At 44.2% G+C, this 26236-nt stretch overlaps 1 protein-coding gene across 4 annotated transcripts in view; it reads left to right on the top strand.

Annotated features, from left to right (window-relative positions):
- The window catches only part of LOC139268710 (amyloid-beta A4 precursor protein-binding family A member 1-like), a 206645-nt gene that overhangs the window by 160054 nt on the left and 20355 nt on the right, over nucleotides 1–26236 (top strand). For 2 of the 4 annotated variants that reach the window (XM_070887303.1, XM_070887315.1), the window contains exons 6-11: nucleotides 3805–3837; nucleotides 6929–7015; nucleotides 11572–11757; nucleotides 16548–16727; nucleotides 18845–19057; nucleotides 21397–21516. In XM_070887303.1, coding sequence (XP_070743404.1) covers nucleotides 3805–3837; nucleotides 6929–7015; nucleotides 11572–11757; nucleotides 16548–16727; nucleotides 18845–19057; nucleotides 21397–21516 — 819 coding nt within the window. The remainder of the gene's footprint in view (nucleotides 1–3804; nucleotides 3838–6928; nucleotides 7016–11571; nucleotides 11758–16547; nucleotides 16728–18844; nucleotides 19058–21396; nucleotides 21517–26236) is intronic. The other 2 variants (XM_070887334.1, XM_070887324.1) reach the window with 1 other exon arrangement.

The raw sequence follows: 26236 nt of genomic DNA, 5'->3' as shown, positions 1-26236 counted from the left end.
GGCCGGAGAGATTGAGTGGGATTGCAGGAACATAAATCTCCTCATTAAAAGGTTCCTAACGCTGTTGAGTACCAACCTTAACTCTCTGCAGCGAGTTTAATGGGTAATTAATGCTCAGATTCAGCAATGTCAGGGGAAGTGCGAGCTGCCATTTTCGCGAAGCTAACGGCAAAATGTCCAGGAACTTGTGACGATTCGCAATTCATGGGGAATCTCCCTCGCCACAAGTTGCTGGATGATTTACTCATTAATAGCGGCGCATGCCATTGAACTCACCGTGATTTTGGCAGTAAAATCTGGGTCATTATAACTGATGTGCAAGTGTTTTTCCCCTTTCTTCATTGTCCCTCTTGCCCCCATTTAGGTAGGAAGAATGGGCTGACATTTAACATGCATCATCGTGGTCTGAGTCCATTTTGCATTTAATTGATTTACTAGTCAAACCAAACAAAATTGGCACATGATCTCTTCCCTGGATCTTAGTTTCCCCACAGTTCATATAGATGTAAGAAGGTATTGGAGAAGCTGCAAAAAAAGGATGATGCCAGAACTGAGAGGTTATAACTATCAGGAATGACTGAACAGGCTGGGGCTCTTTAGTCTAGAAAAGAGAAAGCTTGAGGGGTGACCTGATAGAGGTCTTTAAAATTATGAAAGGGTTTAATGGGGTAGATGTAGAGAAAATGTTTCCACTTGTGAGGGAGTCCAAAACTAAGGGCCATAATTATAAGATGGTTACTAATAAATACAATAGGGAATTCAGGAGAAACTTCTTCACTCAGAGAGTAGTTAAAATGTGGAACTCACTACCACAAGGAATAGTTGAGATGAATAGTATAGATGTGTTTAAGGGGGAAGCTAGATAAACACAGGAGGGAGAAAGAAATAGAAGGATATGCTGATGGGGTGAGATGAAGAGGGGTGGGAGGAGACTCGTGTGGAACATAAATACTGGCACGGACCAGTTGGGCCAAATGGTCTATTTCTGTGCTGTAACTACTATGTCATTTTATATATGTATTCGTTTTGCATGCTGGTTGTGTATTAAAGCTGCGACAAACACAATACAAGCTGGAGAGGCTACTTATTTTCAGTAGACTCCAAATGACTCTGAAAGTGTTTAAAGATCATTTTGAAGCCCTTGTAAGGTGTATTAAACACTTATCTCCAAATCACCACCCCTTTTTTGGGGTCCATAACAATCAAGATTACAGTCACAAGATAATTCCTCACTGCAAACTTTGCAGATGTTTGATACTTCCTGAATATTTTAAGTTTTGAAGCAGTGCAAAATTGATGTGTTTTCCCCATAATTATTTTAAATACACCTTTTACAAATACAAAATTCTTTTGTCACATTTAAAAAATATATATATATTGTCATAAAATGATGCATTATACAAGTAAGAATATTTCATTACAGAAAACATATTTTTCCCAGTTAATTGAAGAAAAAAAATCAGTAGGATCATCTTTGTTCTACACCCCATAGGATTTTTTTAACCTAGTTTCAGTTCCATGGGTTTTGGGAGTTGTAAAGAGATTTGTGAATATTGTGACCCTGGGCTTTGGAAAATAATCTCGGTGGGCATGTCAGAAAACTTCAGGTTCTGTCGCTTTAATCATAGAATCTTACAGCACAGAAAGAGACCATTCAGCCCATGGTGCCTGTGCCAGCTCTCTGAAAGAGCTATCCAATTAGTTCCACTCCTCCAGTCTTTCCCCGTAGCCCTGCAAATGCATCCTTTCAAGTATTTTTCCAATTTCTTTTTGAAAGTTACTATTGAATCTGCTTCCACCACCCTTTCAGACAGTGCATTCCAGATCAGAACAACTCACTGCATAAATTCTTCTCATCTCTCCTCTGGTTCTTTTGCCAATTACCTTAAGTCTGTGTCCTCTGGTTACCGACCCACCTGCCACTGGAAACAGTTTCTCCTTACTTACTCTATCGCAACTCCGTAGATGTGCCTCATGACTGGCTGATTGGCAGCTACACTTGGGATATGTTGCTGAAATCTATGATCGTTGTCAGTTCAAGTTCACTGGCTAATCTGATATTTAATAATACAAAAGCAAAATACTGCAGATACTGGAATCTGGAATAAGAACAGAAAATGTTGGAAATCTCAGCGGGTCAGGCAGCATCTGTGAAGAGAAAGCAGAGATAATGTTTCGGGTTGACGAAGGGTTAACACTGATATTTAGTAAATTTGGCATCGATAAGACGTTTCAGCACATTTTCTTGAAATATTTAAATATTGAACCTCAGACCAAATGTGCTGTTCACACTAGCATCTGTCCTTGCCTCTTGAAGGCTTCAGCCTCTTTGAAGATGACCTATACTTTCCACTCTGGGCCTTTATGTCCTTTCAGGGTTCAATGCGTAAGAGGTGGCAGCAATTCAGTACTGCTGTCCATGGCATCATTTGCAATTGGGCTGCTCAAGTATGCAAAACATTCTTTTTCTCTCTCTCTTTCTCTCTTTCTCACACACACACAAGCTTTTCTAATAAAGAGTGACCTAGTTTTGAGGAGTAAAACTTGCAATCGTAGCCAGATTGTTACGCTATTTACCAGCCACTCGAGCTGCCTTGTTTTCTCAAATTAATTTCAACGTGGATAAGTGTGAGGTGGTTCATTTTGGTAGGAAGAATAAGGAGGCCACGTACCCTTTGGAAAACAGGAGTCTACATTGGGTAGAGGAGCAGAGGGATCTGGGGGTGTAGATACACAAATCACTAAAAGTAGCAACGCACGTTAGTAAGATCATTAAACAAAACCGCAAACAAAGCACTAGGGTTCCTTTCTAGTGGGATAGAATTGAAAAGCAGAGGAGTTGGGTTAAACTTGTATAGAACCTTGGTTAGACCACACTTGGAGTACTGTGCACTGTTCCAGTCTCCTATTGTAAAAATTGTATAGAGGCACTGGAGACAGTGTAAAAAAGATTTACAAGGATGATACCAGAACTGAGATTATAACTATCAGGAACGATTCAACTGGCTGGGTCTCTTTTCTCTAGAAAAGGGAAAGCTGAGGGGGTGACCTGATAGAGGTCTTTAAATTATGAAAGGGGTTTGATGGGGTAGACGTAGAGAAGATGTTTCCACTTGTAGGGGGACCAAATCTCTCGGCCATAAATATAAGATAGTCGCTAATAAATACAATAGGGAATTCAGGAGAAACTTCTTCACCCAGAGAGTGGTTGGAATGTCAAACTCGCTACCACAGGGAGTGGTTGAGGCGAATGACATAGATGCATTTAAGGGAAGCTAGATAAGTACATGAGGGAGAAAGGAATAGAGGGTTATGCTGATGGGTGAGGTGAAATAGCGTTGCTAAACACCGGCATGGACTAGTTGGGTCAAATGGCCTGTTTCTGTGCTGTACATTTGATGTAATTGTGGCAGTGTTGTATAATCTCAGATGTTTCTGTTTCTCTTAATGGATTCTTTTTGACACAACTATCGCTATACATTATTTTATGTGGGAAATGATTGATTTTTTTGCCTTAAATCTAACTCTTTCCCACCCCCACCCTCTGCAAAAAAAAATTGTTAAAAGATTGTAAAGGAAAATATTTATCTTCATTATCATCTGTAATATTCATGTGAGAACCAAGAATAATCAAAGACTTGCTGCCATTTTTTAAAAATAACGTGTTACTGCTAAATGTCCTGTAAATCCCGCATGGCTTGTGTGCCAAGCAAACGGCTCCAATTTGTGATTGCTTCTTAATGAGTGCGTCTACAAGTTTTACTCTAACCATTCTCCTATCTCTGTCTATTCCATGCCAAGCAGATGGCCCAGAAATTGGCCAAAAACAGGAAGAAGGTGCAGTACCTCATCAGCTTGATGTTGTGCCTGTTGCATTTTGCTTCGTTGCGTGTTTTCTTTTAACTTATTTTGCTTACTCTTCTGCATCCAGAAAGTCCCGCAGGTTTCAGTCGAGCGTCCCCTCAGTCGCTCCTTGCTTTGCAGGTTGCTGCCGACATCTGCGTTCCGTGCCAGGATGGCCATTGAGCGTGTGGTCCTTTCAGCCTTTCTTTCTCAGGCGCCTCCCCGATAAACTGCCGGCGTAAATGTCATGGCCTCGCGCGGTTTTGAGCAGCTGAAGGGCTGAAAAGGACAATTGTGCTTTTCCAATTACGCTGGGATTAAGCGGTTCTAACCAGCGCTCTGCTTCCTTAAATTTGAATTATTTCATTTCACTTTCGGGAGGAATGCAAGGACAAGATCGATAGAGACTGCTGAGTGTTGATTAAAATTGGGCCCCTTTTTGAATGGTGTTACATTTTGATATTGCCGAGCGTCCTATTCTTTTTAGTATGTACTGATAACTCTTTTGCTTTCCTTTCTTTCCTCCATCCCCACTACCTCCCGGATATCTTACAAAGCTCGATGTACTATTTCCTTTTATCCCCGCCCACTTTGATTACCTGCAGATTGCTGGATGCAGAAAGTTCGTGCGTTGGTTTTTCAAGATCTTTATCCTTTGTTTTCACAGCTTTAGTTGAAAGTGTACTTTGAGAGTTCTTTTTTGTGTCTTGTCTCTTAACTAAAAACAGGAATAGGATGATTTGCTCATTTTATTGTTTGTTTTATTTTCTATACTCCCACCCCACCGCCCTCCAGTGACACTTTGGCAAAGCAAAACATTGGTTTCTCTATAAATGTATCACGTTGTGTGCATTTCACACTAATCCAAAATTAGTTTTATAAGACAGTGTAAGAGCATGACTAACATAAGAAATAGGAGCAGGAGTAGGCCATTCAACCCCTCGAGTCTGCTCTGCTAGTCAATAGGATCATGGCTGATCTTCTACCTCAACCCCACCTTCCCACCCGATCCCCATATCCCTTTAGTGCCCAAAAATCTATCAAGCTTTGTCTTGAATATACTCAAAGACTGAGTCTTCACTGCCCTCTGGGGTAGAGAATTCCAAAGATTCACAACCCTCCGAGTAAAGAAATTTCTCCTCATCTCCATCCTAAATGGCCGACCCTTATCCTGAGTCTGTGCCCCCTAGTTCTAAGCTTGCCAGCCAGGGGAAATATTCTCCCAGGAATCTACTCTGTCAAACCCCTTAAGAATTTAAATGTTTCAATGAGATCACCTCTCATTCTTCTAAATTCTAGGAAATATAGGCCTAGTCTCCTCAATCACTCTTTTTAAAAACAGCACATTTTCTGTTTTTAATATATTTTGTTTTGCGATCCAGATGGTATGTTTTAAGCAGCTCAATTTTGAACCCTGCTTGGAAGCTTTGCAGTGAGAAATAGTGAGGAGTGGTTGAGGCGAATAGCATAAATGCATTTAAGGAGAAGCTAGATAAGTACTTGAGGGAGACAGGAATGGAAGGTTATGCTGATAGGGTGAGATAGAGGGGTGGGAGGAGGCCCATGTTGAGCTTAAACACTGACATAGTTCGGTCGAATAGCCTGTTTCTGTGCTGTACATTCTATGTAAATATTGAATTTATCTTGGGAGATTTATCCAAAGTATTTTATTTTCTTCCACATTCTTCAGATCATCCTTTAAGAATATGGACAGGAAACCTGTTCACTAACTTTACCACTGCTGCTATTGTTTCAGTCCTTAGGAGATCCAGGGGTGAGATTATGAGGAGAGTTTACATAAACTAGGCTTGTATTCCCTGGAATAAAGAGGGTTCAGGGGTGATTTTTGATTGATGGTTTTTATGATTTTGAAAGATATTGATAGGGTAGATAGAGAGAGAAATTTTCCACAGGTTGGGGGAGTCTAAGACAAGGGAGCATAACCTTAAAATAGAGCCAGGCCGTTCAGGAGAGAAATTAGGAAGCACTTATTCTCACAAAGGATGGTAGAAGCGTGGAACACTCTCCCACAAAATGCAGTAGATGCTAGCTCAATTAATAATTTTAAATCCGAGATCGATAGGTTTTTGCAAGCCAATGGTATTGCGGGATATGGAGCCAAGGCGGCTGACTGGAGTTAGGATAGAGATCAGCCATGATCTCATTGAATGGCGGGACAGCTCGAGGGGCTGAATGGCCTCCTCCAGTTCCTTTGTTTCTATACACAAGACCAGGCTCAGGACCTCACTGTGTTCTATTTTCTGCTGGGTAGCACTTGGCGCATCCATCTGACAATGTACATTCTAACCTTCTATGTTCACTGAAACCAGGTGCTAGTATCATATTGCAAACCTAAATTTTTATTTATCTGGATTGTTTCTCTATATTTTTCTAAATATATTTAAAACCCGGCTTTCTTTCTGTTTATCCTTTTAAATAGAATCTAAACCAATCGCATTAACCAGGCTTAAAATGCATGATCCTTTTGGGGATCAAAAAACTGATTTTGATCTCTCGCTCTTTCTTCGCTATATATGCAGATTTTAATATTGAGTGGCATTAAATTGGCACAGCAATCCATATTAAAGAAAGCACGAGGAATTGCCTGCTTATGAGTTCAATGTCATGGTTCAGTGCAATAAAACTTACTGCTTTACAATAAGGGGGAGTCCAGAAGAAGGGACATAAACTTAATATTAGAGCCGGGCCATTCAGGGGTGATGTCAGGAAGCACTTCTACACACAAAGGGTAGTGAACATCAGGAACTTTCTCCCCCAAAAAGATGTTAAGGCTGGCGGTCAATTGAAAATGTTACAGATCAGCCGTGATCTAATTGAATGGTGGAACAGGCGAGAAGGGCTGAATGGCTTATTCCTGCTCATCTGCTCCTAATCTCCTAATTTGGAAATGGGCATTTGCTCTTTGTGGGGTTAGTTTTGATAAAAAGCTTCCACAAATGAGGCATGATCAATAGTTTTGCTTTGATAGTGTCAAAAATGTTTTAATTTTACAAGTGCATGTATGTTCTTAATAGCAGAGGTATCTCAATGATGGTCTCCTGATTGTGACTATTTCCTATTACAGGCACCTGAAGGAGAGGCACAGCCGATGACTGAAGTGGACCTCTTCATCTCGACTCAGAGGATTAAGGTTCTTAATGCTGACTCACAGGTAAATGCAAAGCTTGAAGGGTAAACATTTCAGCACATTAAAATGCTGTATTTGTCTTCAAAAATGATTGGTAATTAAAAAATCTTCCAAATTGAGTATAGAAAGCAAACACTTCCTGGCCTGTTGGAATGTTCCTTTGCTGATTTTCATCATCATAAAGAATTTCGTTCCCCCACCCGTCCCACACCCAGCCACCATTTGGAATCTCCCAAAACTGAAGGTCCTATTGTAACTTACTGGTGTCTATTTTGAAAACAATGGCCCAGATTTTGCGGTGCCGATGTACATACTCCACTTAGGGCGGTCTTTGGCCAGGGACTCCCAGGTGTCAGCGGGGATGTTGCACTTTTTCAGGGAGGCTTTGAGGGTGCCCCTGTAATGTTTCCTCTACCCACCTTTGGCTCCGAGTAGAGCGCTTGCTTTGGGAGTCTTGTGCCTGGCATGCAAACAATGTGGCCTGCCCAGCGGAGCTGATCAAGTGTGCTCAGTGCTTTAATGCTGGGGACGTTGGCCTGGTCGAGGATGCTAATGTTGGTGTGCCTGTCTTCCCAGGGGATTTGTAGGATCTTGCGGAGGCATCATTGGTGGTATTTCTCCAGCGACTTGAGGTGTCTACTGTACATGGTCCATGTCTCTGAGCCATATAGTCCATCATGCCTGTGTCGGCTCTCTGAAAGAGCTATCCAATTCTTCCTATTCCCCCTCCTCTTTCCACATAGCCCTGGAAATATTTTCCCCTCAGGTATTTATCTAATTCTCTTTTGAAAGTTACTATTGAATCTGCTTCCACCGCCCTTTCAGGGAGTGTGTTCCAGATCACAGCAACTCGCTGCGTTTAAAAAAAAATGTTTCTTCGTGTCGCTTCTGGTTCTTTTGTTAATTAATTCCGTGTCCCCTGGTTACCGGCCCTCCTGCCACTGGAAATAGTTTCTCCTTATTTACTCTATGAAAATCCTTCATGATTTTGGACACCTCTATCAAATCTCCCCCTTTAGCTTCTCTGCTCTGAGGAGAACAACCCCAGCTTCTCCAGTCTCCCTACATTACTGAAATCCTTTAAAATTGGTTCCAGGGATATATATATACACTCAATGTGGCATTGATCGCTGTTGGTCCATGGATATGCTGTTTAAAAACAGCCTTGCGAAGGGGCGACAACTATCCATCCTGTTCTCAGAACCGGAGATAGCCCCGCCCCACCAAAACAGGGTTTCCCTCTCTCTTTCCCCTCTGCTAACACCTTTCATTTTCTGTTTTTCCTCAATAGATCAGGAGATTTAGTAGAGGCGTTCAAAATGATGTAGGGTTTGATAGAGTAAATAAGGAGAAACTGTTTCCAGTGGCAGGAGGGTGGGTAACCAGAGGGCAGAGATTTAAGGTAATTAACAGAACCAGAGGGGAGATGAGGAGAATTTTTTTACATGGCGAGTTGTGATCTGGAATGCGCTGCCTGAAAGGACGGTGGAAGCAGATTCAGTAGTAACTTAAAATAGGGAATTGGATAAATACTCGAAAAGGAAAACATTTCAGGGCTATGGGACAAGAGCAGGGAGGAGTGGGACTAATTGGGTAGCTCTTTCAAAGAGCCAGCACAGGCACGATGGGCTGAAATTACATAAAATTATATACACAGAATTTACAGCATAGAAACGGCCCAGTTGGTCCGTGCCGGTATTTATGGAGTTTCGAGTCAGACCTCCCCCCGGGCCCATGTCTTGGTTTAGATTATAGGAATCTCGCTGTGTTTTATATACACAGTAAACGCTCGTTTACCCAGATACGAATGTAACGGAAAACCCGCCGTAACGGAATTAAAATTATTACGAGTTAGCGTGAATGTGGAGGAGTTGTATTTTGTGTGTGTTTCCGTGTGTGTGTCTCTGTATAGACACATGTTCAGCACCAGCAGACTGCGGTCAATTGTACTGACCTCGGGAAGACGGCGTGAACGATTTTCAGGATTGCTTGGTTAAGGGGCCACACGGGGAATTCTGCTGAAGAAGGGCTGAGTGAAGTCCACTGATCGCTGTGGACAACATCAGTTTGGATCCGTGAGTGAGGAGCTCATGGTTCTTTGTCATGTCCTGTCAGTGTGAGAAGTGGCATGCTGTGAACACAGGGCAGGAGTGTGTTGGTGGGTGAGATATGAATGGGATAGTTGTATTGGGATGTACAATAATCACCAGCAAATTAAGAAAGTCCGATTAAAACTCAAAATGGATGACAGAACCCAGTCAGACTGTTCAGGATTGGCCATCCGGATCCAGAAACTGAAGGGGTAGAACGGATACCCAATGGATGGAGGAAGAGTTGTAGACAAATAATAACTGAACGCACAGCCCAAACAGTTCAATTAAACTTTCTGTTCCATTGTTGCAGTTAGTAAATTCGCCCTATCGGAAAATTTGTTTTCCCCAAACAATCCAGGTAAACGAGAGTTTACTGTATTTGTATTGGAAACTTATAGCTTGCTGGTACTGTAGAAACATTGAGTGTGAGTGTGTCTCAAGGAGCTGTTTGTTTCTCTCTCTCTCTCTGGAAAAGGTGGGCTATATGCATCAGGTTGTTTAACTTTCTTCACCCTTCATTATTCAAACAGTAGCATAGTGGTTATTTAAATAGGGAACTGGGGAATTTAAATTCAGTATCAATAAAAATTAATCTGGAATATAAAGCTAGTATCAGTGATGGTGACCATGAAACTACCAGATTGTTATAAAAACCCAACTGGTTCACTAATGTCCTTTAGGGAAGGAAATCTGCCGTCTTTACCTGGTCTGGCCTACATGTAAATCTAGACCAACAGAAGTGTGGTTGACTTTCAACTTCTCTCTGAAATAGGAAGCCACTCAGTTAAGGGCAATTAGGGATGGGCAATAAATGCTGACCTTGCCAGTGACACCCACATCTCGTGAATGAATTTAAAAAAAACATGTAACTTTGGTTTTCACTTGTACAGAATCAGACAGCACAGAAGGAGCCATTCGGCCCATTGTGCCTATGCCAGCTCTTTGAAAGTAGCTGTACAATTTGTCCCACTCTCACACGGTAGACCATGACAGATCGCAAGTGCATGTAGAAACCAGGAACTTGTGGGACCTTTAAGGATGCTAACCTGTCCCACCCACCCTTTCCCTCAAAGACTATCTGTCCCACCTGTGACAGAGTCTGTGGTTCTTGTATTGGACTGTTCAGCCACCTAAGGACTCATTTTAAGAGTGGAAGCAAGTCTTCCTCGATTCCGAGGGACTGTCTATGATGATGATGGACCGAATATCATCCTCCTGTAAGTATTCAGCAATATAATTTGACTCAAACTGCAGATCCTCTGCCATTCCCATCCTGCTTCGAGCTATTTTAGAAAATGGAAAACATGATGCTTTATTTGTACATGTGCTGAAAGCTATGTCACTATCACTTAGGCTCTGCTGGATGGATTTGACAGAACATAGCCTTAACACCTTACTTGGAGTGTTCCATCACTGAGCTCCAAGCAGGGATCTGTGGTCATGCCTAGTGACAACTAATCGCCTCTTTGCTCTTTGGACAGACTAGCTTGTGCTCTGAACGAGCTCTTTGATTTACGGGTTGTAGCATTTTGCAATTAGCTAGTGGTCTCGCTTCTGTGAAATCGTTGCTGCGGTGAAATCTGGAACTGGTTTCTGCTCAGTGCTGTGGTTGGTACATGAAGGAGTTTGGACTAGATAAAGGTGAGTGTGTGCCTGTGTATGTCTATGTACGGTGTGTGTATGTGTGTGGCTGTATATGTACGTGTGGCGTTTTGTATGTGGCGGTATATGTATGTAAATGGTGAGTGGTGTGTGGGTAATGTGTGTGGCAGCATATGTATGTGTGTGTGGTATGTGGTGGATGTGTGTGCATGGTGTATGTGGTTGTGGTGTACATGTGGGGTGTGTGTGTGTGGGGCGTGGGGTGTGCCGTGGTATGTGTGCCGTGGTGTGTGTGGCGCACGTGCGCGTGGTGTATGTATATATATGTGTGTGTGTGTGGGTATGTGTGCGTGTGTGTATGTGCGGGGTGTAGGTGTATGTGTGTGGGGTGCTGTTTGCTAGCTATTTAGTTTGTCATGCATGGGTGCACATGGGACAAAAGCTGTTTGTGATCCGCTGTTCAGTTCAACAAGGGAAACTGAAACTTGCAGCAATATAAATCCTGCGACCGCCACGCCCCCCCCCCCCACCAGCACATATTGTGAAATTGCTGAAACAGCTGTTCATTGTACAGAAAAAATCCAATTGTACGGTACACCAGCACACACTGAAAATGCAACAAACTTGCTGGTATTCTGAAGCATGTCTGCAAAAACAGTGCATTGTTCCCTGTGTGAAAGGATTTTGCACTAGATTGCACTAATGTACAGATCTATGTAACCTTAGAGATTACTGCAAGCTGTTTTGAAATGTGTGGAAAAGTAACTGATTACTGGAAAAATCTTTTCAACATTATGCTTCAAGTTGTTGTTGCTGGACTTAAGAATATTCTGCTAATGTTTTACCTTTTTCCTCCCCCCCCCCCCCCCCCATTCCTTTTATTAGGAAACTATGATGGACCATCCCTTGAGGACCATTTCCTACATTGCAGATATCGGAAATATTGTTGTTCTGATGGCACGCCGCCGTATGCCTCGATCCAATTCCCAGGACAGCGTGGAAGCATCTCACCCTTCCCATGATGGCAAGAGGCAATACAAGATGATCTGCCATGTCTTTGAGTCCGAAGATGTAGGTAGTACTTTCATCTTTCCAGAAGGGTACAAGAGATTTACTAGAATGGTTCCAGGGACGAGGGGTGACAGTTATGTGGATAGACTGGAAAAGCTGGGGCTGTTCGCCTTAGAGCAGAGAAGGCCGAGAAGATTTGATGAAGGTGTTTAAAATCATAGATGGATTAAAGAGAGAAACTGTTTCCAATGGCTGAAGGGTCAATAAGCCAAGGGCACAGATTTAAGGCGATTGGCAAAAGAACCAGAGGCGACTTGAGAGAAAGCGTTTTTACGCAATGAGTAGTTAGGAGTTGGAATGCACTGCCTCATATGATGGTGGATCCAGATTGAATAGTAGCCTTCATAAGGGAATTGGGTAATTACTTGAAGCAGATAAAAATTACAGCGCAGGTTCGATGGGCTGAGTGGCTGAGTGCTGCACTATTCTATGATCTATAGATCTATCTGCTGCCATTGTGAATCATTTTCAGTGATTGTGTTTAGAGCCAGTCGGAATTTTAGGGGGGGAAATTGCCCCCTTTAAGACCCATTACTGCCTCTAATGGGGCGGTAAGGCCTTTCCGCACTGGGGGAAGGTGGTGGGGCAGACTTGTCCGTTATTGTCCTCGAGCCGAGGGTAGCGGGAACAGGTTTCTGACGCACCCCATGTTTCCGCCCCGCCCGGCACGCTGACCCTTTACCGCCCCACGGGGGAAATTGCCCCGCAGGAGCGCAGCCACCGCCGGTCGGTGCCCCCGACAGCCTCGCGCGCCGAGAAGCTGCCAGTGGCTGGGCAATGCGGCCACCCATAAAGGGGAAGGCGCACTGCTGTGGCCGCCATTTTGTTTTAATTGTTGGCCGACTCCTGAGTCAGCCCGACAGTGGCAGCTGCTGGATCGGCCGGGGCAGCCTGGCACCCCCTCTTGGCCCAGTGGGCTCCACATCGGCCTTGCAGCGTCCCTCCCCTTTAAGTGAAGGGGAGGGACATCACGCTGACATCAGCACGGCGGTGATGGACACCACCCCGCTCCCTTACACCGCCTCAAACAGCGCCCCAAAGCGCTGGGAGCTGGCATCAGAGTTAAAGAGCCAAATCTTCCGACTCTTTCCTCTGACTTCTGCCGGGCCATAAATTTTCCGTTAATTCAAAGTGCCCTCCCCAATTTCCCACTGGGGGCAATTTCGGCCCCTTAATCTTTAATTACATCCATAGCAAAGTCCAGAGAAGTTTTCAGAATTAATTGTCAAAGAAAACCGAAAGCAGTAAGGCATATCTGGTCGTGTGTTAATTTTGTACCCATAGGCCTTTAAGAATACAGGAATGAAATCTTAATTTTATTTATCAATCTACTTTTTTTAATCAAATCACCTAACCACAACCAAATGAATATTTTGAGGAATGCAGTTGCACTTTCCCTGTAGCAGCCTGTCCACTCAACGCATTGACTTCAAAAAACCCTAATCCTTGTTTTCAAAAACAGCATGCCCTTCGTCCTGATCACTCCTTGTCTCTGTCTCCGTCCGCACCCGATGCTCTTCTAACTCTGCTCTACTGCGTGTTTTCAGCCTAGCTTTGCTCTACCATTAATGGCACAGGCTTCAGTCTCGCCCCCGCACTTTAGAACCCCCTCCAAAAACTCTTTACATCTAATGTACAGGACAGAAACCGGCCATTTGGCCCAACTGGTCCATGCCGGTGTTTATGCTCCACACGAGCCTCCTCCCACCCCTCTTCATCTCACCCTATCCACATATCCTTCTATTCCTTTCTCCCTCATGTACTTATCCAGCTTCCCCTTCCACTCCCTGTAGTAGCAAGATCCACATTCTCCCTACTCTCTGGGTAAAGAAGATTCCTAAATTCTTTATTGGATTTCTTAGTGACAATCTACTATTTATGGCCCCTAGGTTTGGTCTTCCCCACAAGTGGAAACATCTTTCCTAGCAAACCCCATCATCATTTTAAAGACCTCGATCAGGTCATCCCTCAATCTTTCCTGATGGTTATAACAGTAGTTCCTGATAGTTTCAACTATTTCCATCCGGCTACATCGCTCCCCATCTTTAAAAGCCTCCCTGAAGCCTGTTCCATCAGCCTTCTCTTAAAATCCCTTCCTACTCTGGGTAGATCCCCCAACTGTGAAGCCCCACGGAACATTTTGTCCCATTCAAGATGCTGTATAAATGTACAATGTGTGTGTTTTATTTTTTAAACAAAGCTGGAATAAGTTAATTACCAATGAAATCTGATTGATTAGTTGGGGGTAAAGGAAACCAGGAGTGCTGAAAATCTGAGGTAACAGTTCACACACAGCAGATAAAAGAATGTTTGAAAGAGAAAGATGGGTGATCAGGCTTCCCCAAGTTCCTGGGGGATGAAGAGATCGCCTAGTATTGAATTGAGCCATATGGACCAGAAGATACTCCCTATTTCTGAAACCTCCTCCAGCCCTATAATCCTCCGAGACCTTTGTGCTCCACTAATTCTGGCCTCTTGCGTAAAACCAAGTTTCATCGCTCCACCATTGGCGGCCGTACCTTCAGCTGCCTAGGACCTAAGCTCTGGAATTCTCCTCCTAAACCTCTCCGCCTCTTTACCTCTCTCTCCTCCTTTAAGACGCTCCTTAAAACCTACTTCTTTAACCAAGCTTTTGGTCACCTGTGCTTATATCTCCTCATGTGGCTCAGTTGTCAAAATTTTGTTTGATAATTGCTCCTGTGAAACACCTGGGGACATTTTGCTACGTTAAAGGCGCTATATAAATGCACGTTTTTGTTAATGACGACTCCTGATTTGAGAACATCTGGGACAGCAGTTGCAGTGTGATAATTAGACTCCATTGCCCTGTGCCAGCAAGGGGGAATTCAATCAGAGTTCCCACTCATGAGTAGGAACGGGAGACCATTCAGGCCCTCGAGCCTGTTCGTTATTCAGTTCGATCGTGGCTGATCTGCATTTTAACTCCATCTACCCGCCTGGGTTTTGTAACCCTTAATACCCTTGCCCAACACAAATCTATCAATCTCCGTTTTGAAAAAAACTTTTGGGGGGAGCGAGTTCCAGATCTCCACTACTGTTTGTGTGAAGAAATGCTTCCTGACATCACCCTGAATTGCCTGGCTCTAATTTTAAGGTTATGCCCCTTTGTTCTGGACTACCCCACCACCAGAGGAAATAGTCCTCTATACCTACCCTATCAAATCCTTTAATCCTGTCCTCATAATTTAACCATTTTAGCCCCAGTATCATTCTGGTGATTCGACGCTGCACCGCCTCCAAGACTAATTTATCTTTCCTTACAAGCTTGCATCTGTCGAGGAGACGAGCGTTATAACAGCTCTGTTTTCAAACAGAGGAAAAATCATCCTTGACCATCTTAAAGTCTTACTTCCTACATTGAAGTGAAGCCCCACAGATTGCTGCTTCACTCTCGGAACTGGTCAAAGTTACATACGTGCAAGATAGGAACAAATAAACTCAGAGGAGAATACTTCAAAGCCGATTAACTGATCTATTTAAAATGAAAATTAAATATCAATAAGGTGTCTGAGGTGTCAGATTGTTTGAATAATCTGGTGAAGAGTGGAATATTGGTTATTTATAAACATTTACTGTAAATCAGAGTGAAACCGAAATGCAAATTCTCCTTGACAGGTGGTAATGTCAAGTAAAATTGAGTTACAAGCATATATGGATTAGCCTATGGTCCTTCTCCCTGAAATTTAATGCTTCAGAGTTGAGTGTTTTAGTTTCCTGAGTTTTAAAAATTCTCATCCTTTTGTTCAAATCCCTCCATGGCCTCGCCCCTCCCAATCTCTGTGACCTCATCCAGCCCTAATTCTCTGCATTCCTCCAATTCTAGCCTGTTGCCCATTCCAACTGCCTTCATCCCACCACCATCGGTGGCCGTGCCTTCAGCTGTCTAGGCCCTGAGCTCTGGAATTCCTTCCCTAAACCGCTTTACCTCTCTCTCCTCTATTAAGATACTCCTTAAAACCTACCTCTTTGACCAAGCTTTGTCACCTGTCCTAATATCTCCTTGTGAGGCTCGGTGTCAAATTGTGTCTGATGACGCTCCTGTGAAGCACCTTGGGATGCTTTACTATGTTAAAGGTGCTATATAAATTCAAGTTGTTGTTGAGGTAGAACACGGCAATCCTTGTACTGACTTGATTTGGGGGGGTGGGGGGGGAATTTCAGTAACGCAATCGGCCAGTCGTGCGAGACCTTGCTGAATGAAGCTTGCCCGTCGAATAAATATTTATTTCCAATTCTCTTTCCCTTTTCAGCTCCCTTCTTTTCAACCTCCATTACTCACTGCAGATAATTCCTGGCTGTTTGGATTCTCATCACTGCACTTGTTATGGCTGCTTGACACGTAGCGGTTTGTGTGAGGTGGCAGATAGTTCATGGTTTCCATAGCATCAGAGCTGGGTATTTTTTTCCCAACTAGCTTGCTGTTTCCTTTTGCCAAGTTTCTAATTTCTATCCGCCCGCCCGCCCCCTCCCCTTGCCTCCACACAAACCATCAACCAAATTATAAACAAACTTAAGAGGCTTTGCATCCAACAATATTGAGAGCAGATGTTAAAAACTATCACTTGAGCCCGTAATTAACTGCCAGTATCAATGGAAGGATTCCTGAAAAAAGTTGTTTGAAGAAGTAGAAGAGAACACTATGGTTCTTTTTTTTCTTTTAAAACACAAAGCTGATCCCACCTTTCCGTTAAATCTGTTGCAATCCTAATTATACAGAGAAGCTTGGCTCTGATTCTGTGTAATTATTATTTCCTCCTTTCTCTCCGCAGGCCCAGTTAATAGCTCAGTCCATAGGACAAGCTTTTAGTGTTGCTTACCAGGAGTTCTTGCGGGCGAATGGCATTAATCCGGAAGACTTGAGCCAGAAGGAATACAGTGACCTCCTCAACACTCAAGACATGTACAATGATGACCTGATTCACTTCTCCAAATCAGAAAACTGCAAAGAAGTGCGTGTGCCTTTGTGGGGTTTTGTTTCAATAAGTAGAAAATGTGGTAAATGTCTTATGACGGAGGGATAGAGAGGGAGTTGTAATTTGATTGCATTACCTTCCCTTGCAGAAATGGTATTTAAAGAAAAAAATCTTGAATAGATTGTATTTAATCTAATTTCTAAGCAGCTATTGAGGTAAATTGCAGCATAATGTTATGGGAAGGTCACATCAGATGAGTTCCGAGCAGAATGTAACTTGGATTGGTAAGCCTTCTGCGCAAATTATTAGTGGGGTGAGCAAGTGTCGTGTGAAAAGGTTGGATGAAATATTTCACTAATTTTTTCTTGAAACTCTCATTGAGGATTTTTTTTTTGAATTTCAAAATTAGACAAACTGGAAATAAATCATTTGTAAAGCAGCGTGTGCCCACCATCATGCACGTTCCCCTCCCTTTGAATTCTCTCCTACTGTTCCTTCTTCCTTCAGGTCATAGAATCATAAAATAATATAGCACAGAAGGAGGCCACTCAGCCCATTGTGCTTGTGCTGGCTCTTTGAAAGAGCTTTCCAATTAGTCCCACTCCCCCTGCTCTTTCCCCATAGACTTGCAATTTTTTTTTTCTTTTTAAGTATTTATCCAATTCACTGCATACACCTGCCTTTCAGGCAGTGCATTCCAGATCACTACTCGCTGCGCAAATTCTTTTTCCTCATCTCCTCTCTGGTTCTGTTGCAAATTGCCTTAAATCCGGGTCATCTAGTTACCTACCCTCCTGCCACGGAAACAGTTTCTCCCTATTTACTCCATCGAAACCCTTCATGATTTGAATCTCTAGTAAATCTCCCTTTAACCTTCTCTGCTCTGAGGAGAACAACCCCAGCTTCTCTAGTCTCCTCGTAACTGAAGTCTTTCATCATTGGTACAATTCCAATAAATCCCCTCTGCACCCTCTCCGAGGCTTAACATCCTTCCTAAAGTGTGGTGCCCAGAATTGGCCGCAATACTGTAGCTGAGGCCCAACCAGTGTTTTAGCATAACTGATGGTATTTTTGTGCAACAGGAAGAGTTGAGTCAATCAGGCCCATGTGCATTATCCATGACTGACGTTAATGATACTGGGGTAGACTTTCTCTCTTCACAGCTTGGGTGCTAATTTGGTGGATCAGATCACCCTCCGTTTATAAAACCTGCATGGTTTTCTATTCACTGATTTCAATGAAATGAACTTGGGTTAAAGTTGTACAGTGAGAAGTAATGAGGAGTGGCTGAGACGAATGGCTTAGATGCATTTAAGGGGAAGCTGGATAAATACATGAGGGAGAATGGAATACACAGGAACAAGAGGAGACCATTCAGCCCCTCAAGCTTGTTCCGCCATTCAATTAGATCATGGTTAAATGTATAGAAGGATATAGTTAATAAGGTGGTGAATAAGGTGGGAGGAGGCTGGTGTGGAGCATAAAATCGGGTGTGTTTTATCAAGAATATGTGATCCACTTCTCCCACCCTACTTCATCTCCCCCACCAGCATATCCTACTATTCCTTTCTCCGTCATGTACTTATCTAGATTCCCCTTAAATGCATCTATGCTATTCGCCTCAACCACAGTAGCAAATTCCACTTTCTCAGTAAAAAGTTTCTCCTGAATTTCTTAATTGGATTTATTAATGACTACCTTATATTTATGACCCCTAGTTTTGGACCCCACCACAAGTGGAAACAGCTTCTGAAGGTCCATAGCGATTTCGAGATCAATGTAGGTTATTAAAATGTTACAGACAGGTACACATAGTCTAAAGGTTAGAGCCAAGCCTTTCAGGAGGGAATTTAGGAAACACTTTTACACACAAAGGGTGGTAGAAGTTTGGAACTCACTTCCGCAAACGTCAATTGATGCTGGGTTAATTGTTAATTTTAAATCTGAACTTGATAGATTTTTGTTAACAAAGGTATTAAAGGATATGGGGCAACAGCAGGTATATGGAGTTAGGTCATAGATCAGCCATTGAATGGCGGAATAGACTGGAGGTGCTAAATGGCCTCCTTATGTTCCTATGTCCACGATTATGGTTGCTTTTTTTTTTAAACGAGAATAATTTTGTTATCCTTTTCTTGTGCTGCTCTTGGTAGGTTCACGTTGAGAAGCAGAAAGGTGAAATATTGGGTCTAGTGATTGTAGAGTCTGGCTGGGGCTCCATACTGCCGACTGTGATCATCGCGAACATGATGCACGCAGGTCCCGCAGAAAAGTCTGGAAAGTTGAACATTGGGGACCAGATCATGTCTATCAATGGCACCAGCCTGGTGGGACTCCCATTGTCGACCTGTCAGAGCATCATAAAGGTACATTATCCGCTATTTGAATGCAATGTATTGCTGGAGCAAGAGGGGAATCAATGTGTGGTATTTGTAATATGTCTCCAATCTCGCTCCGTGGCCCTGGTCAGATTTGGTGCTCTGACTGTCTCATGGCCACACTTTGCTAACGAATGTCGCTGGAACCAGAATTTAGTGCAGTTCCTTATTCTTTTCTTGCTCTCTAACTTGAGCTCATCCAAAACTCTGCTGCCCATGTCCTAGTTCGCACCAAGTCCCATTCACACATCTGTGCTTGCTGACCTACAATGGCTCCCGGTCCATTAACATTCTCATCCTTGTTTTCAAATCCCTCCGTGGACTCGCCCCTCCCTATCTCTGTAACCTCCTCGGGCGCTACAATACCCCGAGATATCTGCGCTCCTCCAATTCTGGCCCCTTACCCATCCGCGATTTCCATCGCTTCATCATTGGCAGCCGTGCCTTCATCTGCCTGGGCCCTAAGCTCTGGAATTCCCTTCCTATACCTCATGGCTCTCTCTCTCTCTTTCTTTAAGATGCTCCTTAAAACCTACCTCCACCTGTCCCAATATCTCCTTATGTGGCTCGGTGTCTAATTCTGTTTGATAATTCTCCTGCAAAGCACCGTGGGACGTTTTACTGTGTTAATGGGGCTGTATAAATGCTTGTTGTTGTAGTGGTGGTGGTTGTTGTTGAGAAAACAATTGGGCAGGTGGATCCCCCAGCATTTAAAGCCCCTGGCCTCCCCTCCCTACACATGTACGAACTCTTCAATGTAGCACAATTGAAATTAGGTGTTCACCATGTGTGTTGGACATAGACTCTTATCTCATCAAATCAAACCTTAGTGCAGCCTGTTGTGTCGTTACTCAGTTCATTGCCACTTTGTGGTCCTTCTCTGTGGCAATACATTGTCCTGGTTCTTTTCCTATTTGTCCCAATATGGTCAGTACATCTCCAATGGACCCCTCATATTTCTCAACTATATGCTTCCCCTCAACAACAACAACTTGCATTTATACAGCGCCTTTAACATTAGTAAAATCCCAAAGCGCTTCACCGGAACATTATTCGATACCGAGCCACAAAAGGAGACAGTAGGGCAGATGATCAAAAGCATGGTCAAAAAGGTAGGTTTTAAGGAGCATCTTAAAGGAGGAGAGAGAGATGGAGAGGTTTAAGGATGGAATTCCAGAGCTTAGGGCCTAGGCTGCTGAACGCACGGCAGCCAGTGGTGGAACGATTAAAATCAGGGATGCGCAAGAGGCCAGCACATCATCTAATAACGGCAAGTGTTGCTTCTCTGTCACCATCTTCATAACTTTCACTGTGCTGCCCAACTGCATATTGGACATCAGTTTCTGGATGAGCCAGAGCTTGATCTACAACTCAACATTTGTAAAACGGAAGTCGTCCGTTTCAGCTCCTGTCAGAAACATTACACCTTCATCATTGATCCCATCCCCCTTCCTAGCTGCACACACACAGAGGCTGAATTCAACTGTGTGCAATCCCTGTGTCAGGTCCAATTTGGAGCTGTGCTTTAGCCCCAATTTGGTGCATCGTGAAGACCACTTCTGGAATATTGTGCCTCCCATGTCCCTACCTCAGCCGCACCGCTGCCAAAGCCCTCCTCCATTGCTTGATTTAGCCAGTCTCTTGAGCTCCACTCTACATGAGCAGCAACTCATTCAGGAACCTGCTGTTCCTGTCCTAACCCATACCAAGACCTGTGCACCAATTGGCCCTCCTCACATCTGTATTGGTTCCTGCCTCCCAGTACAGCGACTCCAGAATCCTTACCCTTGTTTTCAGATTCCTCCACCCAACCAATGCAATCTTTACCTACCACAAATCATAGCGAGCACCCTATGTTCTTCGGACTCTAGACCTGTGTGTCCCCTCTCGTATCACCGTCGGTGGTGAAGCATTCATTCAGAAGAGCTCTGCACTCACTAATCTCCTTCCTAACCTTCAAAAGCCTCCTTCAAACCTACCTCTTCCAATATGCCTTCGGGTCACATCCCCCTGAACCTTTCTTTCCACTTCCTGTTTGATGTTCTCCAAGCTCAATGGGACATTTTGCTACATGAAATGTTATATATGATTGCAAGTTGTTGTGGAGCCCACACGCAGGACATACAACTGTGGCTCTTGACAGGAAGTCATTGAAGAGCACTGAGATAGCTGGGCCTGCTGAGAAGCTGGAAGAGTGGGCAATCAAAGGGATAGATAGTCTGGTACACCCCGGATGAAATAGTCTTGATTGTGAATTCTTTGACAAATCCAGGTCCTGGTCTCTTGTCTGAGAAGTAACTACTTTCCTGTTTGATTTTCCAATCTAGGGTTTGAAGAACCAATCTCGGGTGAAACTGAACATTGTGCGATGCCCCCCTGTCACTACAGTGCTGATTCGAAGACCGGACCTGCGCTATCAGCTGGGCTTCAGTGTACAGAATGGCATTGTAAGTAGAGTCATGCTCTTTGACTTGGGTGAAGGGCCATCTCCACCATAATGCAGGAAAGGACCAATGTTGATGAATGTAGATAAAGTGAGGTAAATCAAGTGGATGCTAGCAGATATTGACCTTGAGTTTTAAGGAGTAAGAACAGAGAGAAAGACTTTTATATGACTCCTTTCACAGCCACAGGACATCCTAAAGCGATTTATAGCCAGTGAACCACTGTTGTAATTTAGGAAAAGCAGCAGTCAATTTGTGCACAGCGAGCTCCCCTAAACTGGAGTTCTCCTTAGATCAGAGAAAGTTAAAAGGAAATTTGATAGATGTGTTCAAAACCTTGAAGGGCTTTGCTGGAGCAAATAATGAGAAACTGTTTCCAGTGGCAGGAGAGTCAGTAACCAGAGGGCACAGATTTAAATTAATTGCCAAAAAAACAGAGGTGATATGACAAAAAAAAATACTCAACGAGTTGTTCTGATCTGGATTGCACTGCTTGAAAGGGTGGTGGAAGCAGATTCAATAATGACTTTCAAAAGGGAATTTGATTCTCTACTTAAAGGAAAAAAATTGCAGGGCTATGGGGATAAAATAGGGGAGTGGGACTAATTGGATAGCTCTTTTAAAGAGCCGGCACAGGCACGATGGGCTGAATGACGACCTCCTGTGCTGTATCATTCTAGGATCCTGTGATATAGCAATGAGAGAAATGAACAGATAATCTATTTTTAGTGATGTTGGTTGAAGGATGAATATTGGCCAGGACTCCAGAGAAAATTACTCTGCTACACTACACATTATGTACAGTAAATTATTAAATGCAACTCCATAATGCAAAAAATTATTGGTGTTTCTTAACTCCATTTACCAACCTTATTTCCATATCCCTTGATACTCTTACCTAACAATTTTTCTCCCTCATGTGCTTATCTAACTTCCCCTTAGATGCATCTACGCTATTCGCCTCAACCACTCCTTGTGGTGGCGAGTTCCACATTCTCAGCACACTCTGGGTGAAGAAGATTCTCCTGAATTCCCTATTGGATTTATTAGTGACTATCTCATATTTAAGCCATCATCTAGTTGAATGGCGGAGCAGGCACGAGAGGTTGAATGGCCACCTCCTGTTCCTATAGGCCCAAGTTTCCACACGATAAAAAACAGGCGCCCCTCCGAGCTGGGCGCCCATTTTTCGCGCCTAAAACAGCGCCTAAAAAAAACCTCGCGATTCTGGAGCGTTCTGCAGCTCCTTGTCTGCCTGGCGCGGCGCCCAGGGGGGCGGAGCCTACACTCGCGCCGATTTTGTAAGTGGGAGGGGGCGGGTACTATTTAAATTAGTTTTTTTCCTGCCGGCAACGCTGCGCGTTGGAGCGTTCGCGCATGCTCAGTGTGAAAAAAACATTGGCACTCGGCCATTTTTGTAGTTCTTTGTAGCTGTTTAATTTTTGAACATTTTTTAATAAAAGCACATTGCCATCAGCACATCAGCACTGAGGCTTCTTGCAGCCTTCTCACTGTCTCCTTCCCCTCCCCACCCTCCACGGCAACAAACGGCGGTTTCCTCCCCCTCCCTCCCCTCGGCGGCGGCAACAAACCGCTGTCTCCTTCCCCTCCCTCCCCTCCGCGGCAACAAACCGCTGTCTCCTTCCCCTCCCTCCCCTCCGCGGCAACAAACCGCTGTCTCCCTCCCCTCCCTCCCCTCCACGGCAACAAACCGCTGTCTCCCTCCCCTCCCTCCCCTCCACGGCAACAAACCGCTGTCTCCTTCCTCTCCCTCCCCTCCGCGGCAACAAACCGCTGTCTCCTTCCCCTCCCTCCCCTCCGCGGCAACAAACCGCTGTCTCCCTCCCCTCCCTCCCCTCCGCGGCAACAAACCGCTGTCTCCTTCCTCTCCCTCCCCTCCGCGGCAACAAACCGCTGTCTCCTTCCCCTCCCTCCCCTCCGCGGCAACAAACCGCTGTCTCCTTCCCCTCCCTCCCCTCCGCGGCAACAAACCGCTGTCTCCCTCCCCTCCCTCCCCTCCGCGGCAACAAACCGCTGTCTCCCTCCCCTCCCTCCCCTCCGCGGCAACAAACCGCTGTCTCCCTCCCCTCCCTCCCCTCCGCGGCAACAAACCGCTGTCTCCCTCCCCTCCCTCCCCTCCGCGGCAACAAACCGCTGTCTCCTTCCCCTCCCTCCCCTCCACGGCAACAAACCGCTGTCTCCCTCCCCTCCCTCCCCTCCACGGCAACAAACCGCTGTCTCCCTCCCCTCCCTCCCCTCCACGGCAACAAACCGCTGTCTCCTTCCTCTCCCTCCCCTCCGCGGCAACAAACCGCTGTCTCCCTCCCCTCCCTCCCCTCCGCGGCAACAAACCGCTGTCTCCTTCCTCTCCCTCCCCTCCGCGGCAACAAACCGCTGTCTCCTTCCCCTCCCTCCCCTCCGCGGCAACAAACCGCTGTCTCCTTCCCCTCCCTCCCCTCCGCGGCAACAAACCGCTGTCTCCTTCCTCTCCCTCCCCTCCGCGGCAACAAACCGCTGTCTCCTTCCCCTCCCTCCCCTCCGCGGCAACAAACCGCTGTCTCCTTCCCCTCCCTCCCCTCCGCGGCAACAAACCGCTGTCTCCTTCCCCTCCCTCCCCTCCGCGGCGGCAAACGGCGATTTCCTTCCCCACCCCCCGCGGGAACGAACGATGGCTGAAGCACTTTCACACAGGTAGGAAGATGGTTTATTTAATCTTTTCTTTGCTTATAAATGTTTATTCAGGTTGGATTTATTTGTACAATATTTGTAGAAGTATAAATAAGGATTTATTGTAGAATTTAATGACTTCCCTTCCCCCCCCCACCTCGTTCCGGACGCCTAATTTGTAACCTGCGCCTGATTTTTTTAATGTGTAGAACACGTTTTTTTCAGTTCTACAAAAATCTTCACTTGCTCCATTCTACTTTAGTTTGGAGTACGTTTTCACTGTGGAAACTTTGAAATCAGGCGTCAGTGGCCGGACACGCCCCCTTTTGAAGAAAAAATTCTGTTCCAAAGTAGAACTGTTCTACCTGACTAGAACTGCAGAAAAAAAAATGTGGAGAATTGCAATTTCTAAGATAGTCCGTTCTCCACCAGTTGCTCCTAAAAATCAGGCGCAAATCATGTGGAAACTTGGGCCCTATATTCCTAAATTTATTCATTTAATGCTTTCCTTGTACTAGTCCTCGAATCGCCTGAAGTAGCACCACCGTCACCTCTCATAGATACTGCCAACTCGCACAAAGTTATGAGGTGGTCAGCAGATCCTTGTTGTACGTTTCAAAAAGTACTTCATTGGCTGTAAAGTGCCTTGAGGTTGTGAAAGGCACTCTTTCTCTGGCTCTCTCTGCCTTCCTTCCTTCTCATAATATATCCCAAGTACAACTGCCAGCACTCTTTCTTTCTTATTTATAATTAAAGGTTTATTTCTATCATTTTTTAAAAGAGCTCATATTAAACACACACTTGCCGTTACTATCCGTTTTTAAAATATAAAAGCCCTTCTGCATGAAAAACTGTTTAGTCAGCCTATGGGGAAGGTGAGGAGATTTGTGTCATTTTTGTCGACAATATTTTGTGCCAGTGACGTAGTAAAATGCTTTCTAATGTGCTCGCATTCCACGTTTGTGAAGAAAGAGTTAGAAAGAAAGACTTGCATTTCTATAGTGCCTTTCACTACCACTGGACATCCCAAAGTGCTTTACAGCCAATGAAATAACTTTTGTGTCGTTACTTTTGTAATGTAGGAAACACGGCAGCCATTTTGCACACTACAAGCTCCCACAAACAGCAATGTGATAATGACCAGATTGAAAGGTTGACTTACCGGATAGTTTTTCATGAAAACAGTCATCATTTATCTGTGAGGATTCAAGAACTAAACTTATCATGTTGCTATAAGGCAGTAGTTATTTTTGAACTTCATTTGAAAGTGAATTGCATGTTATGCAATATTGCAGCCAAATGGAATTCTTCCAATACCTTACTATAACCAACAGTGTTAACTTCCAAATAGTACACTGTAGCAGCTTTCTGATGGTCAAGATTTAATGCTATACAGCACATTCAAAATTAGCACACTACAGAGAGTTGAATGTAGATAAGTATAAAAAATAAGACTTGCATATATATATATATATATATTTATGGTATCTTTCACGCTCTCAGGACGTCCCAAAGAGCTTTACAGCCAAGAAATACTTTTGAAGTGCAATCACTGTTGTAATATAGGAAATGAGGCAGCCAATTTGCTCACAGCAAGCTCCCACAAACAACAATGTGATAATGACTGGATAATCTGTTTTTTAAGCGATATTGGTTGAGGGATAAATATTGGCCAGGACACCGGGGAGAACTCTCCTGCTCTTCAAAATAGTGCCACTGATCTTTTATGTCCACCTGATAGAAAAGACGGAACCTCGGTTTAATGTCTCATCCAAAAGACTCCCTGTACTACACTGGGAGTGTCAGCCTAGCTTTTTGTGCTCAAGTCCCTGGAGTGGGGCCTGAACCCATGGCCTTCTGACACAGAGGTTAGAGTGCTATCACTGAGCCATGGCTGCCACTTCATAGGACAGCAAAATCTTGGCCACTCATAAAGGCCATTGGTCAAAGTGAAGAACAGGTAATCTTTCTACCCTGCTGGTCAAAAAAGCTTATGTGGTTTAGGATCCCTAATAAGATAGGGGGTTGGTAACTTGTAAAATAGATATATAAGTAA

This window comes from Pristiophorus japonicus, chromosome 1 (assembly GCF_044704955.1).
Source record: "Pristiophorus japonicus isolate sPriJap1 chromosome 1, sPriJap1.hap1, whole genome shotgun sequence".
NCBI lineage: Eukaryota > Metazoa > Chordata > Chondrichthyes > Pristiophoridae > Pristiophorus > Pristiophorus japonicus.
Note: the sequence above shows the minus strand (reverse complement) of the source record. Positions and strands in the feature narration are given on the sequence as shown.